We start from the raw sequence: 16,212 nt of genomic DNA, 5'->3' as shown, positions 1-16,212 counted from the left end.
TCTCTGTGCTCCTGGACACGGGCTGAGGGGGAGAGCCTGTGCAGGGAGTGTGGACAGAGCAGACCCTGCTCAGCGCCCGCTGTCCAGTCCTGGCACTTCCCCCGGTGCCGCTGGGAGTACTGGTTCCTGCCCAGTCTCATCCAGGGGCTGGCCCCGTGTCTCTCCGGTAGTAGGGGAGGGGTCGAGGTGGGACCCGCGGGCAGTGCCCGCAGCCGCTCAGGGCTGGCACAGTGCCCGCCTGCGCTGTTCCCGGGGCTGGGGCGGTTCTGTCGCTGTTGCTGACAGCGGGGAAGGGGCCCGGGCCGGAGCTGCCGCTGCGCCCGGGCGGCGCGGGCCGGGACCCGCCGTGATCGGGTCCGCCACGCCGCTACGTGGCGCCTGCCCGCCCGTTCGTACTGGCGGAAGTAGCTGGCGGACACAGGCCGACGGAAATTATGCCGCAGGTCCTGTCAGCCTCGTAGCAGGCGCGCCGTTCGTGACGGTGGGCGGGAAGCACCGATCCGCTCCCTCGGGCTGCCCCCGCCGGACTGAACCTGCACCTCGCGGCGCTGCGGCCTGGCGTCTGCGCGGCCTCGCCGGTGCCTGGCGCCCTGTCTGCGCGGCTGCCGCGCCTCACGCACCGGCCAGGACCGCCCGCGTGTCCCATAAGCGCTTGCGCGCGGGGCACCGCCCTCTCTCAGCCGGGCCTGCGGTGGACGCGCCATCGCCACTGGTGAGTCCCGGCCGCGCTATCCGGGGCCATCCGACCCCCGGAGCTTCTGGCACGGACCGGTTCCATCCCTTTCCCTTTACCTCCGCCTCATCTTTTCCCCGGGGCGCGGGAAGCGGCCCCTGCGGGCCGGAATCCGTCCTCTGCCTGCCGGGACGACCCCGGATGGGCGGCACTGAGGCCTCACCCGTGCCCCTTGCCGGGCGGCGGGGCCGCCTTGGCCGCATTCTCGGGGCAGCGCCCGGTCACTGGGTCGGGCCGGGTCCTCTGGAGCGCGGGCGGCCGGAGCCGTCGGGTCGGAGCCCGCGCCGGCGCGTCCCGCGCCAGGGGGTCTCGGTCGCTGTTGATCTCCACGGTCCTCGCGGCCGCCGTGCGCGGCTCCGGGTGGGAGGATCGCAGGGCCGCGGGGATGACACCTCCCAGGATCGCATCTGGAGAGCTCCCAGTGCTCTGCCAGCTTCGGAGGCGGGAGGCAGAGCCCCAGCAGATGAAGACCCATTCCCTTACCGGCCCGCCGTGGCCCGCGAGGGAAGGCAGTCTGCGACACGCATGGCCCGGGGAGCCGCACCGCACCTGGGCCACACCCCTCGCTCACCCCACTCTGTCCCGCAGCCACCATGCCTGCTCTCAGGCCTCTCGTGAAACCCAAGATCGTCAAGAAGAGAACCAAGAAGTTTATCCGGCACCAGTCTGACCGCTATGTCAAGATCAAGGTGAGGAGTTACTGCAGGTTCCCAAGGACTGGAACTTTGGGGATGCCTTTGGCATTGGTGGTGAAGGAAAGCCCAGCAGGATGGTGCCAAGCTGCAGCAGATGGGCAGGGAGAATCTGTGGAGGCTGGTGTATGCAGCTTTCAGGCCAGGTGTGTTCAGGATGATCTCGTTTTGTAACTGTTCTCTGCATTTCTGCAGCGCAACTGGCGCAAACCAAGAGGCATTGACAACAGAGTGCGCCGGCGCTTCAAGGGGCAGATCCTGATGCCCAACATCGGCTATGGCAGCAATAAGAAGACAAAACACATGCTGCCCACAGGCTTCAGAAAGTTCCTGGTCCACAATGTGAAAGAGCTGGAAGTGCTGATGATGAGCAACAAGTGAGTATGTGGGGCCTATACTCGCACCTGGGAGAGGTGGCACGGTCGGGGTGAAAACGAGGGAAGTCACAGCTTTTGAGAGTACAGATGCCATCATGGTTCCCTCAGTGCCACTGGAGGGTGGGGGCACAGAAAGGCCTTGGGGCCGGCAACCTCATCCCCTTGGCAGAAATACACAGCGGTGGCAAGCGAGGCTGTGCCGCGTCAGTGGTAACCAGGGTCAGAACTGGGGCTCTGGGTCAGACCTGGGCACTGGTCTGCTTCAGTGCTTGTTTTCACTACAAAGTAGTAAGAACAATAATTAACGACTACCTCTGACCGAGTCATTCACAAGCTGAGCTGTTCTGGAGGAGAGCTCCTGCTTCAGGCCAGATGGCTCCGGCTTGGTGAGGGGTGGCAGTTGCGGTTCAGTGCCCCTCCAGTGCTGCTCCCATGCTCACCTGTGTCTTGAGTACTGCTGGCAGGACAGCTCCAATTGCTCTCCCATGGTGGGATGGCTCCAGAGGGCTTTGCCTTGGCTCTCGGTGCTGAGAGAGCCAAGCCCAGTACACCCTCTGTCTCTAACAGGTCGTACTGTGCAGAGATTGCCCACAACGTGTCCTCGAAGAACAGGAAGGTGATCGTGGAGAGAGCTGCACAGCTCGCCATCAAGATCACCAACCCCAATGCCAGACTGCGCAGCGAGGAGAACGAGTAACGAGGTGTATTTAATAAAGCGTCAGTCCAACTCGGGTGCTGTTTTGCATGGGCAGAGGAGAGGGCAGCAGCCTGTGTTTGGCTGCAGGGCTCCAGCAGTCCTGGCTCTGCTGTTGGGGCACTCACGGAGCAGTGTCATGGTGATGGCCAGTGAACTCAGGGCATGCAGCTTCACAAGTATATTTTATTTTCTATACCACCCGGACAACAGACGTCCTTTCACACAGCACTATAAATACTAATTCACATCAACCACTCTGTTAGAAGAGAAAGCACAGAGCAGTTCATGGCTAGAGCAATGTGTCCTGATGGCCTCATCTTCTAGTTGGTTGTTAGAACCTTTGTCTCTTAAGGCATTTTCTCCTGCACAGAGGAGGATTTGAGCACAGCAGTTACTACGGACTGTGTGCTTGCACCCCTGGCTCCTGCCTGCCACCTCTGAGCTGTGTGACATACTGACCATCAGTGTTCCTGCAGATGCCTGCTGCTGATCTGTGACAGGACCAGTAGACCCTTGTGGCTGGTGACACCAACACTGAGGTGCTCCAAGGGGAGAGAGAAGCCAGTGTTAGTGCAAAGTGAAGCTTAAAGCAGGGTTTGTCACTGAAACAGTCACTAATTATCCCTTGGAGAAGATGGTTGAGGTATTTTGCAGTCAAAACCATAAATATGGAAGCCAAGCAACAAAGCTTCGTATTTCCCAAATGCCAAATTGTGAAGCTCCAGGAGGAGGGTGGGGGTGTCAAGTAACCCCCCTGCCCCGTGCAGCCTCTGCAGCTTGGCGGGTGCAGGTCTCCTTTCCCAAAAGGCCTGTGAGACGAACCCATTAATAAAAACATGGCTTCCAGTTTTTAGCCATGTTATTTAGTGAAAACACTATTAATACATTCTTGGGCAATTTAAGGTTAGAAAGTGCATGTGCAGTGATTATAAAACCTTGGTACTGCAGTAAGGACTATTTGAGGAAGTAGTTTCCATTGCTCATGGGACCACAACTTGGATTGCTTTGTGCACCCCTTTAAACTTACTAAAAAGTGGGAATATTCATCTTCCAGCCCCTCACCTACATGAGGCTGTATTCCCCTGATCTCAGGTCTCGTTCCAGTTCTGTGAGGTGTCTGATGCGAGTGCAGCTGGATCAAGCCAGCCACGTCCAGCTGTCACATTTCACACACCATCCCCAGTTTCTCCTGTGGCTGCCCAGGGACTTGGACTTGGCTGTGGCAGGAGAGCAGCTCAATTTGTTTCTCCCTGCCCAGCTGGTGTCTGGCTGGGGCATCCCAAGGGCAAGAGGGTGGTGGGGAAAAACATCTTAGCTCATGTCCATTGACTCCGAGGTGGGGAGGGAAGCAGAATCTTTCTGAATGCTCTCAAAAAGTGATGCCATTTCAGGACTGGATCTGATCTGGGATGAAAACTCGGCCATTGCTGGGCTTTTCTCCACCTCAGGGATGGTCAGGAGAGCAGCTACTGCGCGCATGGCTGAGCGCTTCAGCTCATCCTGCTTCTCAAACTCCTGCTTCACTGAACCAGCTTTCACCTGCAAATCCAAAGCCCCGTTTTCAGTTGGCATTTAGAAAAGCCCATACAGGCACAGAACCAACACAACAGCAAAGGCCAGCAGAATACTTTTCAGCTGGGAAGTGAGGGAAGCAGGTGGCTCAGCAGCACTGAGGGAGAAGGCCAGGAGCAGAGGCAGCTTTGGGCAGGACCCACCCCAGGCCCTTGCACGATCCTGCTCTTACCTTTGTGGAGCAGGTTGCCCGGAGGGGCTCGATCAGCCGCTCGAGCCGCTGCAGCACAGCGTTGGGGCAGAGTACCGAGAGCCGTGCCACCATGATGAACGTCAGCATCTGGGCAGGAGGGGAGGTAAACTGGTGTTGGTTCTCTGTGGCCCCGAGGCTCAGAGCTGGGCCCACTCTGCTGACAGGCCGAGCTGTAGCCGCACCATGGGGAGTTCCTCTGCACTTTTGCAAGGGGCTCTGGTAAGAGCTTTGGTGGTACTGGAAACACACCCCTGGCAGCCAGTGGGCTGGAGCTGCAGCTGGCCCAGGTGTGTACCGTGCTGCAGGTGTCTGCAAAGGGCTGACAGCCCTGGGGACACTGCACCGCCTGGCCTGGGGCTGTGGGGATACACAGCCTGATTGCCGCCCAGAGAAAATTACATCAGTTAGGGCACAGCGCCTACCCGAATGTCGTAGTGATCCTTCAGCCCATCCTCCACATGGTTCAGGTAGTCATAGATGTCCAGCCGATCCAGGCAGCTTTCCAGCAGGGTGTACATGCACTCAAAAGCGGCTTTCCTCACATCAAGGCCATCATCCACTGTGTGCTTGAATGGCCCCATCTCCACCTGAACCAAGACAAACAGTACAGCTGTCACCAAAGAGCAGACAGAGCAACAGTTCCATCTCAGCTTCACAGGCCACTGTGAGTGTGGCACACAGCTGAGCCCAGTTACCTCCCGGATGAGCTCCCTTCGGACTTTCGTTTCATTGTACAGGCTGGGTAGCACTGTATTCAGTAAATCCCGGATTAAAGAAGGCTTGTTGTGAGCAGCAGAATTAAACAGGGCTAAAGCCACACGGCGAACGTTGAGGTCTGGATCTTGCAGGGTTTGTAAGAAGTCACCTGTGGGACAAGAACACATCAGTCAGTCCTGCAGCCAACAGGCTGCAATGTTTTTGCAGCATTTTAAAAGTATATTGAAGTGTATTTCAAGGAGGCTGGTTATGAAAGCATTTATGGTAAAATAACTAGTGGCATGGTCTGTCAGAGCCATTTGAGATGCTTTCTCTCCCTCCATTTGGGATACAGTAAAGAAACACAACTATCCTGCATTTGGGCATAAAAACAAATGGTGTGACTCTAGCTACCTCACCCTACACTCAGATCAGAAGCTTTGTTATTCAAGGAAGTTGTGGGGGATTTTTCTTGCTCAGATCCCATCTGATCAAACATCTCTGAAACAGAAGGCCCAGTTCTATAGAGCAAATCCATGTGTGGGCTCCCTGGACATCACACACTTCTCATGCAGGTTATATTTTTTGAAGATCCTTTTTGTGGGGTGCTGGAATTCTGAGTTTAAATGCAGAAGGAACTTAAGCATTCTAAAAAACAATGTAACATGCCCAAGAGCGAGGCATCAGTGCATTTAGCAAGGGACTCACAGTACGGTGTTGCTCTTTAATCCCAAAAGCTGAGAAACATGGATAAAAACTAACTGGACTAGATTAGGTTCATACAGGACTGGAAAATCGTTGAGCAGCTAACAACACTGAACCTCTCATGCTCCCAGCTCACACCGCTGTCCATACCAGCCTACCTATGCAGCCTTTCAGGAGAGTGTCGATGGGCTGAGGCTGGTCTGTAATTGTGAACTTGATGGCAGTAACCACAGTGCTCCGGGCATGTGGGGAGCCTGCAGTGAAGAGGGGAAGAAAAACAGTGAAAAGAGAGAAAATCACTGCTGTAACTCTCTAATACATATTCTGCCCTTAGTTCTGTTACACATGTTATAGAGATATGGGAGTAGAGGATTCTTCTTATCAACTCTGTGTTTGAATCTGCTCCTGCACAATCTCCTTGTGTAGTCCCTGTTCCCAGCATCCTCCTGCTCTTGTGCAGACCAGTGCTCCTCTGATCCCCCTTGCAGAGAGATCCATCTTGTTACCTGCTCTCCTCTCAACTGGCTTTGCTCCCTTGTACCCACAAGCGCTTTACAAGATGAATTTCCATCAAAAGGCAGCATTTCCCCACCCTGGCCATTGCCCTACCCATTACCTGCTGACAGCTGTTTCCTCAGCCGGGGCAGCAGCTCAGCAGGGTTCACCAAAGTCAGCTTCCCCAGGCATTCCGCCACCACGTTGCGCGTCCCCTCCTCTGTGCACTCACAGTGCTTGAAGAGCAGAGCCCAGATATCCTCCACGTAAGGCGTGAGGCTGTCGGCTGGGGAGGAGCTGATGACTTCCTTCAGGGAGTGCAGCAGCAGGTACTGTCGCTTGGGCTGGCTTCCGATCTCCTTCAGCATGAAGGGCAGATACTCCTGCAGATTCCCAACGCTGACGTTCCCCAGCGCGTAGGAGGCAGCAGATTTCACCTCTTCGCTGGGGGAAGCGAATGCTTCCAGGATGACAGTTCTGAGCTCCCTCTGAGCACTGAGGTTTGTGGTGCGGCCCACCTCTGCCAGGAAGAGGAAAGCCAGCACTTGAACAGCAGGGCTGGACTTGGGACTTTTCACATCCTGGACAAACTGGTTCACTGTTGCAGGGGCTTCCTTTGGGCAGGCTGAGGACAGGGCTGCCACGCACTTTGCGACGGAGTGATACGCCTGTTTGTGCAACGTCAGCGAGGCCCCGGCCAAACCCGAGGAGTAAATGGGTGCTGTCAGCTGCTTCATCAGCTCTGGGTAACCCATGGCAGCCATCTTTGTGAGGACCAGTGCCTGGAAGAAGTCAATGATGGCGTTCAGAGCCCCTCCTTGAAGCAAAGGTGAATGGACAAGCTGAAAGATTTCAGCAAGGACGGAGCCGCTGATCTTGCAGAGGCAGGATGGATAAACCTTGGCCAAAGTCACGAGGAACATGATGGTCACCTGGGACACGTGCATGTCATTCTCGGTAATTAAGACAGGGAGCTCTGTTAGCACAGCCTCAATCATGGCAGGCTTGAGGCTGTCACTGTAGTTCCTCACCAAGATGTCCAGAGCATTCAGAGTGCTCAGTTTCAAGGCACGTTGATTCTTTCTCAAGAAGGAAGCTAAAATGGGGAGACCTTCCCCTAGGATGGGTCTCAAATCTATTTTAAGTGGAGAACTAGCAATTAAGGTTAACGCTTTAACTGTTGTTAGTCTGGTGATTTCATTTTTGAGCCTTTCCAGAAATATCTTCAAGGTTGGCTGGAGGTCAGTGCTTAAATGGTCTCCCAAGTTGTAAATTATTTGTCCCATGCAGGAGATGGCACGTTCCTTCACCTCCTGGTCGATGTCAGCTGCCTTCAGCCGCTTCAGAGTACCAGGGAAAAGGTCCTTCACATAGGGCTTGGCATCAAAGGTGTAAGGTTTGTCCAAAGGCCTGATAACTTTCACAAGCTGCTGAGTCACCAGCAAAGCCTCTGATGTGATCTTATAAAAGGGGTCTCCAATACAGGTTACAATAGAAGGCAGCAGGGTTTTGACATGAGGGTGAAATACCTCTGGCTGGTGGTTGCAGAGAAGGACGTGGAGGAAGGACAGCGTGTCGATCCGCATGTTGGAGGAGCTGGATTTATCCGCCAAGGAGAAAACAATACCTGTGCAGAAGAAAACATGATGATGTCATATTTTTCCTAAGGAAGGAGGTTCATGGATCTAGCCAGGGACAATCACAGGAGACTTTTCTCATATTCACTGTACAGTCACACATATGTTCAGAATGGATTTTGCCAACCCTGCTCCTTCACCCCAGACCATGGACAGGCTTACCAGGGATAAGTGCAGGTATATGATCTGCCAGGCAGCCAGGAAGAACACTGGCCAGTTCTGTCAGGAGGCTGAAACAACCCTGTCTTGATTTGATGCTCTTTTCTTTGAGCTGCTTGTGCAAGGCCTTGATGATGTTGGGAACCTGCAGTTTGGAGAAGCAAATAAGAAGGGGATACCTCAGTCATCTCAGCTGCTCACAGAGGCTCACTCTGGTACCTTTCTACCACAGTTTATTCAACAAGTTTCCCGAGCAACAGCTGCAGTAAGGCACCAGCCAGACACCTCACCCAGAAGCCACCCTGCCTCAGCCTGCACACACGTGCCAGTGGCTAGTGGAAGGGCAGTGCCAGCTGTACCCCAATGCTCCTGTGCTGTGCCAACCCCGGGAATGGCAGGAGACAGACAGTAAACAGCCAGCCCTCTGGATCTGGTGCCCTCTAGATCCCTCCCCCAGGGCTCCTTCAGCTAGCCACATTCTCAAGGCACCTACTTCTCACTGCTTTGTGACTTAACCCAGCCGCCACCTGCTCACACACCTGGTTCTGAAGCATCGTCAGGGGAACATCATCCTTGCCAGAGGCATCGGAAGAGTGCAGCCAGCTCTGGGTGGGCAGTGTTTGCTTCAGCAAGGAGATGTAAGCATTGAAGATATCAGCTTTGACATTCTCCTCCCTCTCTTTGAACCTGCTTATCAAGGCTGGGGAGAGAGTTCTATAGAAGTCCTGCAGGAGATCGTGCCTGCTGCTGACCATGGCCTCCAGGCACTTGGCTGCAGCCCTGCGGACCTTCCAGCTGATGTCGTCATCGTCGCTGTACTCATCGTCGCTTTCTAGAAACAACACAAGGGAAAACAAGGTGCAGCATTATGAGAAAACTGGAGCTAAAGGATCACTTGATCCTCAGAGCTGCCCTCTCCAGGAGGAGAAAGCAGGAAGGGGAGAAATGTTAACCCCGTGTTCTGCTGAGCACAGCCATCCTCACAAGCAGGCACCTTGCTCTTCATCCTCCCCATTTTCAGTTTCCATCATCTCTTCCTCTTCCTCCTCATTATCATAGTTGTAGTTTGGGTCAAAGGTAATGTACTTCAAACATAGTGCCATCACACTCGAGATGTGAGGATCCATTTCCTTTGGGCACCTATAACAAATGAAAATTTTAAGAGGTAATCAGAGACTAAGCTGTTTTAAATATCCAAGTAATATTAATCTCAAAAGGATCCCAAAGGGCTTCACAGACTATGTGAAGATTTTGATAAAATGAATTAAACCAAAGATGCTTCTTCCTGCTGTGCATAAAGCAAGGCCACATTCCCCTATGGGAGGATGCAGTAATTTTTATAAGGACAAATAAATAAATCAATTGCCTTCACCCTGTTGGGAGGAATGAGTTAAAACCAGATTTGGAGAGGAGGAGGGAATAGTTTTGCTCAAAGTGACCTTGCAGCTGGGAATGCTAAAGATGTCAGTGTGGGAAAACACCATTTGTTATACCTAATGCTGTTCATCCTCTGCATGTTTTCAGAAGTACAATTCCTGTGGAGAGGTAACACACTCTCACAAACATGCACAAAGCATTTTGTTAGAGTGAGGCAGGCAGTGAGCCCCCTTGCCCTTCTCTGAGTTAGGATGAACTAAGCCAAACAGAGCCTGTGTCCCCACGTGTCTCCGTCGCCTGGCATTATTAGCAAGGTAATGAAATAAACCTACTGCTGGCATTTCAGCTGTGGTTTGATGGTTGCCCTTGGTTACCTGTGTGTGTCAGTTCACACATACACACCCTGATTGAATCCTCCCTTCCTGAGAGAACACCTCAGCAGCTCTGCAGGGCTCCTTTTCCAAGCAATAAATATTTGACCAAACAACAGGAGAGCTGCAGCTCAGCAGCTCTTCTGCCCAGCCCCCTTGCCTGCCTCCAACTCCCTCCATGCACCAGGAGTGAGGCAGTTCCCTCTGGCTAAGGAACACTCCACGGACAAGGAAAACTCCCACTCCTGAAAAACCAATATAGGACAGCCTCACATGCTGAGGTAAAGCAGCTCCTAATTCCCATCCAACCCTGCATGTGCAGAAGAGCTTTCATATGTGAACTGCCTTCCCAACAGGAATGCATGCAGGAAGGCCCTCCTCCAAGGACTCCGAATGTATGGATATTTACACCAGGAGGACACAGATGCACTGGATGGTGCAGAGGCATTCCCCAAGGGGACACACCTTCTCACAAAGGACTCGAAGGCCTGGAAACAGTACTCCCGCAGCTCATCATCATCCACGTTACTGTACTGAACAATCAGAGGAATTATCTTCTCCAGGTGTTCTCCTGGGAAAGACAAAGCAAGCAGCAGTGAAAAACCATCCTAGCCTTCACTCACCTGGGTAGCTGACAGCTCAGCCCCCTGCCACTTCCTTCCTGTGCCTGCCTGGTAGAGCATTCCTGCCCCGACCTCATGGGCAAGGAGCCAGCAGCCCACCAAAACCAGCTGTGCTGGTTTTCAGCAGCCAATCCCACTCCCTGTTTGCAGCCCCTTGTTGGCATTTCAGTCACAGCAAGAACTCTGATTAGAGATCTCTTAGGATCTGATCTCAACTCTGGCAGGTCTTTTAGACAAGTAATACAATATGCTGCCATGCACTTCTCCTGTCCTTTAAAAGGGGGTGAATCCACTGACCTAGATCATAGAGGTGTTAACTCAAACCAGGGAAGTGCTGCAAGATCTTGAGGAGAAGTCACTAGCAAAGGGCAGCCAGAGAGATACTCTGGTGTTTCCTCCCTTCCAAGTGGAGATCAGAGAACCAGGCCAGAACCACAGAGGGGATCACAAGCACAAGTCACTAATACATTAAGAACAGTGACCACTAAGAGGAGCTGCTCTAAAATGCATGTACATTTCCCAGCATCATTTCAAGCTGCTCATTCTACCTATGCGGTGCCCAGCCTGCCTGCTGATGCCAGCCACACACTGAATGTACGTCCTGGTGGTCGACGTAGACTCGTTCCTCTTCAGCTCCGCCAGCAGATGCTCTGTAAGCTCTGAGAAGATGTTTCCACTGCAGGTCAAGACCAGGTGCCCCAAGGCAACGATGGCCCGTTTACGTACTGCCAGCCTGGGGCTCGTCAGCTGGGGCAGCAGGCAGGTCAGGATGGAGGAGTGGAACGAGTAGAGTGTTCCTCCCAACCTGCAGTGAACAGAACAAGGCAGAAGGTGAAAGCCAAAAGCTCAGAAAAAAGCCCTCTTGGCAGCAACAAATCTAAAAATCCTTCAGCTATGGAGACTTCATGTGCATTATGGGGAGGGGGAGGAGAAGGGTGGGTTTGTCATTTTGGTCTGAACACTGACTTGGTCTGTAAAACACAGGGAGAAGTTGTTTGTCTCCATCATGGAGGAGAGTTTTTGACTGTGTCCTTCTGGATGACCCAAGGGTGTGCTAATAATTTCTTGCATGCAGATGACATATGACACTGTCACTCTGACTTATGCAACAAGAGGCAGCCAGGAAAAGAAAAAAAGCATATGTGATGGGCTCATAGGCTAAAAAAAACCTCCCTGCTTTGCCCTCACCCTTCCATGTTTGTGTGAGCTAAGCTTCTGTGGGATCCATCACCAGAGGCATGGCCATTCCCAAGCACAGAAAGGCTTGACATGTTATCTCTCATCCCTGCTGGGGACCTGCTCTACTCAGATATTCCCTAGGAGCAGCCAACCAAATCCTGTGTTTTTAAGTCCCAGTAATAGGATTAGGGAAGTAAAGAAATCAAAGGCAGACAGATCCCTGCAGCCCCCTGCCATGCACAGCTGCCAGAAGGAAATCCTCTGGTACCTGCTCAGCATATCTGACAGGATGTCAAGAGCTTCCAGCTGCACGGACACATCCTCCTGCTTGCCAATGGCTCCTGTCAGCTGGGCTGTGATCTTTTTGCACACATTTGCTGTCATGGTAGAACCTGCAAGAGAGATATTTTTCCCTGCTGTCAGTTAACAAGGAGTCTTTTTGCTGCTAGGAACCACTCTTTCCCTTTTTGAAAAAAGAAATCACCACTGGGAGATCTAATCAGGACAGATTCATGAGATAGCTGCAGAGGAAAATCCTATTGCTGGGAGCCTCAGGCATCCCCTGAAAAGCTGATGCACTTTTGGGATACACAGTTCAAAATATAGCTCAAGTTTTCATTTCATTCCATCTTTCATCACACTGGTATCTCAGCTCTACCGTCTCTCCTCCTGATTTCACTAATTGTCCTCTGGCAGGTGAGTAAAGAATTGGTAACTTTTAGGCTCTGAACTCTACATTTTCCCCCATTTGCCAAAGGCTGGGACTCCCTGTTCCTCAGTGACAAATGGGGACAGACAGTGTACCTGTGGAGGCTGGTGGCAGCTCAGAAATAACTGTTTTGAGGCCGATGCTGGAGATATCTCGCAGCTGCTCCTTGTCTGACAGCATGTTCGTACAGAGCGTATCCACAATGGTCTCCACCTGGTACTCCTTCACTTTGCCAACCAGTGGGCCCAGGCTGTGGGAGGAGAAGCCAGTCAGGATAAAGGGCCTAATCCAACTGCCCAATCCAACTTCAAACCATCACATTGCTCCTTCTTAGAGATCCTGGCCACCTATCTGGGAAAGGCTGACATTCCGCTCTAAGCACCTCCTTAAGCACATAAAGGAAATACTCCTGGTTCCATTTTGAGGCCTCCTCATTATCACACTCTGGATGGATGAGAGATTGCAGTTAAGTATGGAGTTACTGCAGATACAACCAGAGATAAACAGGCAAAGAAGTTAAGAAGTTGGTCCTCTACTCAGTGCCCAACTGTTTTGCTTTAAAACCCAGAATAAACCAACCCAAAGCAGGCAGAGACAGGAGCAGGGCCAAAAAAAGTCTAGACAGTGGGAATCAAAAAGAAAGGGCCAAAGATAATGGGGAAAGAACAGGGATAGAAGCAGCATGTGGTTGAAAAGAAGGGAATATGAACAGGATCCACAGCAGGAAAAAATAGAGGAACCCAAAGTTGTCTTTAAATGGCCCACCTTTCTGGAGCCCTGGGGTGAACTGAGCCATTCAATGGCATTTCTAGACTGAACACTCCCACTTAGCCATGCTGAGGAAAGAGATGGGAAAGAACATGTCAGCAGCAGGATCCCTTTATCAGAGGATTCACGAATAGAGGAACTTTCTGCTTTTGTTCATTTGGATTAAAAAAATATGGGAATGGTCAAAGACAAAGCAACAGCACAGGCTGCACTCAGAACCAAGGCAGGGAAAAATCCAAGTGCATTATAAAGTTCAATGAAAACGTCCTTGAAGAAAAGGATTTGGACCTGAAATTAAAACACCATAAGGTCTGTACATGTTTTGTACCACTGCTGTCAAAGACAGAACCATGGAGAAATTCAGCACTGGATTTCAAAGCCTGAGAGAGGCCAAGAGCTCGATGACCAAAATTTTAAATTGTGCTTCTCCCTGAAGAAATAAAATCTTAGGGACGTGCTTTCCATGTGGTAAGCATGTTTGTAACAGCAACACTGAAGTACTTCCAAAATCATCTCTTGCTGCTACAAAGGTATCTGTGTGCTCACCCCTTGTGAGCGCCTACAAAGAAAAAAAGTGCAGTGCCTGGCAAGAGAGGGCAAACTCCCTTGCAAAGGAGGTTTGAGGGAAGTGTCAAGGGCCAGGCTCCACTCTCACACACTCTGCAGTCTGTGATGGCTTTACTAGTGCCAGGGAACATGGCTATTACTGTCCAGGCTCTTACCATTTGACAGCAAGGTTCTGTACTTCCCCATTTTTGTCCTCCAGCAATTTCAAAAGCATTTTCACAACTTTTTTCTCACTGTCTTCATCTAGCTTTATTGAATCTTTCTGCAGTTCCATCATCAGGTCATTGGTGGCCATAAACCTGAAAGGACACAGGGTAAAAAGTGGATTGGCTGATGTACAGACACAAATGCGTCACCTTTGCATCACCTGGGACAGAACTTGGCAATTGGTGCTTGTATGAAAACACACTACCAAAAAGTAACGTACAACACTGTCCTGAAGAAAAAGGAAAATCACTACTGTCTTACAAGTAGATAACTACCTAACAGGGGTCAGGTAAACAAAAACTCTAAAAGTGGCACTTAGCATGTGTATTTTTTCTCAGCGACTAAATGAAGATGGTTAACTATACCAGAAAAAATAATGATGAGTTTTTTCACCAATTGCCTGGCCTAGGAAAAGCAGTCTGGGGTCTAAGGATGCACCTAGCTCTGTTCTTTCTGGCTAACCTAGCACTGATAGTATGACTCCACACATGGACAAGGCCTATCACTTTCAAAAATGAAAAATAAAGTCATGACTCCATGCAAACTACACCTCAGAAGTGCACTAGGCTTTATTTAGATTGCTGTGAGAAAAAACAATCAAACTCCAAATTTATCACTCCAGATTAGAAAGAAAAACAAAGACCCAACTGACAGTCAGTTTTCTACAGGGACAAAATGGATATTGAGAAATTCTGGAATCTGTTTTCCTGGGAGCAGGAAGTGCAAAAGGTGCTGGTATAGGAGTCTGAGGTTCTAAGAAACCTCAATGTGGCTATCGTGTATTAGCTGCTTTCTAATGTTAGCCCTGCACAGAATGGATGTCTAACAGGAACCACAAAGTCCTTCTCTCTTGTTACCAAATGACAGCTCCTTTTTAAATTAGGCTCTGATGTCACTCATTCAGCACATAAGATCTCTCATGTACAGGTCATCGTTCAATCTGCAAGCCCATTCCTGAGCAGCAATGAGGTACATCTGGAACGAGGGACTGCTGTGGTGTTCCATAGCCAGCCCGAAATCCAGAGTGAGAAAACAGCAGTAATGTGCCCTAAGATGTTAACGTGCAATCTATTTCTGATTCTACAAGAGCTCTTCAGCTGCACTCTGCAGTTCAATGTCTGTGTTGAACCAGCATGACCAATTATGGCCACAGGCTGAACAGAGCCTTCTGCGGCAATACATCCAGCTTTGGACTTGCTGCCTGCTGCCATCCTGCCCCAGGACCTTGGGATCTCACAAACAGATCCATCTGTGAGGGGGGAGCAAGAGAAACTTGGTCCTTTAACTGGTCATGTTTGGCCATGTGCTGGGAGGAAATGGCCCTGCAATATCTCTGTGACATGACATGTGTTGGGCACATCTAGTTTGGAGTGTTAACTGTAAATTCTTTGAACAAACTGTTTGTACAACTACTCCATCACTGACTTCTTTATAAAATACCTATTTTGACATCTGAGAACATCAGCAGCTTCTACAAAAATCAACCTACTTTTAAGCTATTACTAAACCCTCTCTTAGACCTCAAAATACCAAGTCTGGCCCAAACATTACCTTCCAGGTTGGTACTGAGAGAACAATATGCTCAGGAGTGAAACCTTTCATACATGTCAGTTTTAATTACTTTTTATAGACTGCCTTACACATCGAGCCACCTGCCTAGCCCTAAAACGACGCCAACTTTCTGCCGACATAAACAAAGAAATAAAAGCATCTCAGTCCTGTTAGAGAGGCACATTCCCCCACCACACAGAAAAAGTTCTCAAAGCAGCCTGAGCATCCCTTTTAATGCACTGACTATCTCACAAATTATCAAAACAAATTAGAAGCATTTCTGCTACGATGTTCTTCATTCACACAAAAATTAACAACTTGAAGTCCAGCAGTCAAGACTCTTATTCCCGTTCCACTTTCATCAAGCAGCAATCTAGGCAAGGAGGGGAACACCGCTGGCTTCTCTACCTTCCCCCCTCAGCTAGGACACAGTCGGCTTGAAACCGTGTCAGTAGAACTGATCCAAATCTCAGGGCTCCTGCACACCCGCTCCTGGAGCGGAGGGACCCCCGGTGGGAAGGGGCCCCTCTCTGGGCAGCCCCCTCCTCCCAGGGCCCCGAGGCGCCCTTCGCGGGTGGCTGCTGCCCGCAGGGCCCGTCCCGTGCCGCAGTGCCACACCTGAAGTCCTTGTCGGTGGAGGTCATCTTCTCCAGCAGGCTGGAGATATGGTAGGAGACGCTGGCCATGGCGGAGCCCGGCTCTGCGGGGCCCGGGTCGCCGCCCGCTCCGTTCCGTGCCGGGCAGCCCCAAGGCGGCGGGAGGAGCCGGGCGAGACGGCTTTGGGGGCCGGGACGGCGGCCCCTGCCGACGAAGGGTTCTGTCCGGGCCCAGCCGGTGCCTCTGCCCGTGCCCGGGGCCGGACAGGTCAGTCCCCGCTCCCGCCCCTCGCCCTCTCCCTGCCCAG

At 51.6% G+C, this 16,212-nt stretch overlaps 2 protein-coding genes across 2 annotated transcripts; one reads left to right on the top strand and one right to left on the bottom strand.

The window, feature by feature from the left end:
- Positions 1 to 576: 576 nt before the first annotated feature.
- RPL32 (ribosomal protein L32) lies at positions 577 to 2,529 on the top strand. The gene is made up of 4 exons (XM_082288949.1): positions 577 to 712; positions 1,322 to 1,422; positions 1,621 to 1,802; positions 2,370 to 2,529. The coding sequence occupies exons 2-4, from the start codon at positions 1,327 to 1,329 to the stop codon at positions 2,497 to 2,499; spliced, it is 408 nt and encodes a 135-aa protein (XP_082145075.1). The 5' UTR covers positions 577 to 712; positions 1,322 to 1,326; the 3' UTR covers positions 2,500 to 2,529.
- A 135-nt stretch (positions 2,530 to 2,664) lies between these two features.
- Positions 2,665 to 16,188, bottom strand: LOC309577146 (cullin-associated NEDD8-dissociated protein 1-like). The gene is made up of 15 exons (XM_082288947.1): positions 15,927 to 16,188; positions 13,706 to 13,849; positions 12,311 to 12,465; positions 11,775 to 11,898; positions 10,876 to 11,132; positions 10,170 to 10,275; positions 8,951 to 9,096; positions 8,496 to 8,788; positions 7,960 to 8,101; positions 6,282 to 7,787; positions 5,824 to 5,919; positions 4,960 to 5,129; positions 4,687 to 4,851; positions 4,244 to 4,351; positions 2,665 to 4,038 (listed from the first exon to the last, which is right to left on the bottom strand). The coding sequence occupies exons 1-15, from the start codon at positions 15,992 to 15,994 to the stop codon at positions 3,811 to 3,813; spliced, it is 3,708 nt and encodes a 1,235-aa protein (XP_082145073.1). The 5' UTR covers positions 15,995 to 16,188; the 3' UTR covers positions 2,665 to 3,810.
- Between the last annotated feature and the right edge of the window lie 24 nt (positions 16,189 to 16,212).

Source organism: Coloeus monedula (genome assembly GCF_965178545.1).
Source record: "Coloeus monedula genome assembly, chromosome: 11".
In the NCBI taxonomy this organism is placed as follows: domain Eukaryota; kingdom Metazoa; phylum Chordata; class Aves; order Passeriformes; family Corvidae; genus Coloeus; species Coloeus monedula.
The sequence above is the reverse complement of the archived record's forward strand: the minus strand, read 5'-3'. Positions and strand labels throughout refer to the sequence as shown.

Coding starts and splice junctions, on each gene's coding strand:
- RPL32 (XM_082288949.1), top strand. CDS start 1,327: ATGCCTGCTCTCAGGCCTCTCGTGAAACCCAAGATCGTCAAGAAGAGA. Junction 1,423..1,620: donor ACCGCTATGTCAAGATCAAG/GTGAGGAGTTAC, acceptor GCATTTCTGCAG/CGCAACTGGCGCAAACCAAG. Junction 1,803..2,369: donor GTGCTGATGATGAGCAACAA/GTGAGTATGTGG, acceptor TGTCTCTAACAG/GTCGTACTGTGCAGAGATTG.
- LOC309577146 (XM_082288947.1), bottom strand. CDS start 15,994: ATGGCCAGCGTCTCCTACCATATCTCCAGCCTGCTGGAGAAGATGACC. Junction 5,130..5,823: donor TCTCCTGAAAGGCTGCATAG/GTAGGCTGGTAT, acceptor CTTGTCCCACAG/GTGACTTCTTACAAACCCTG. Junction 4,039..4,243: donor GGGCAACCTGCTCCACAAAG/GTAAGAGCAGGA, acceptor TTGGATTTGCAG/GTGAAAGCTGGTTCAGTGAA.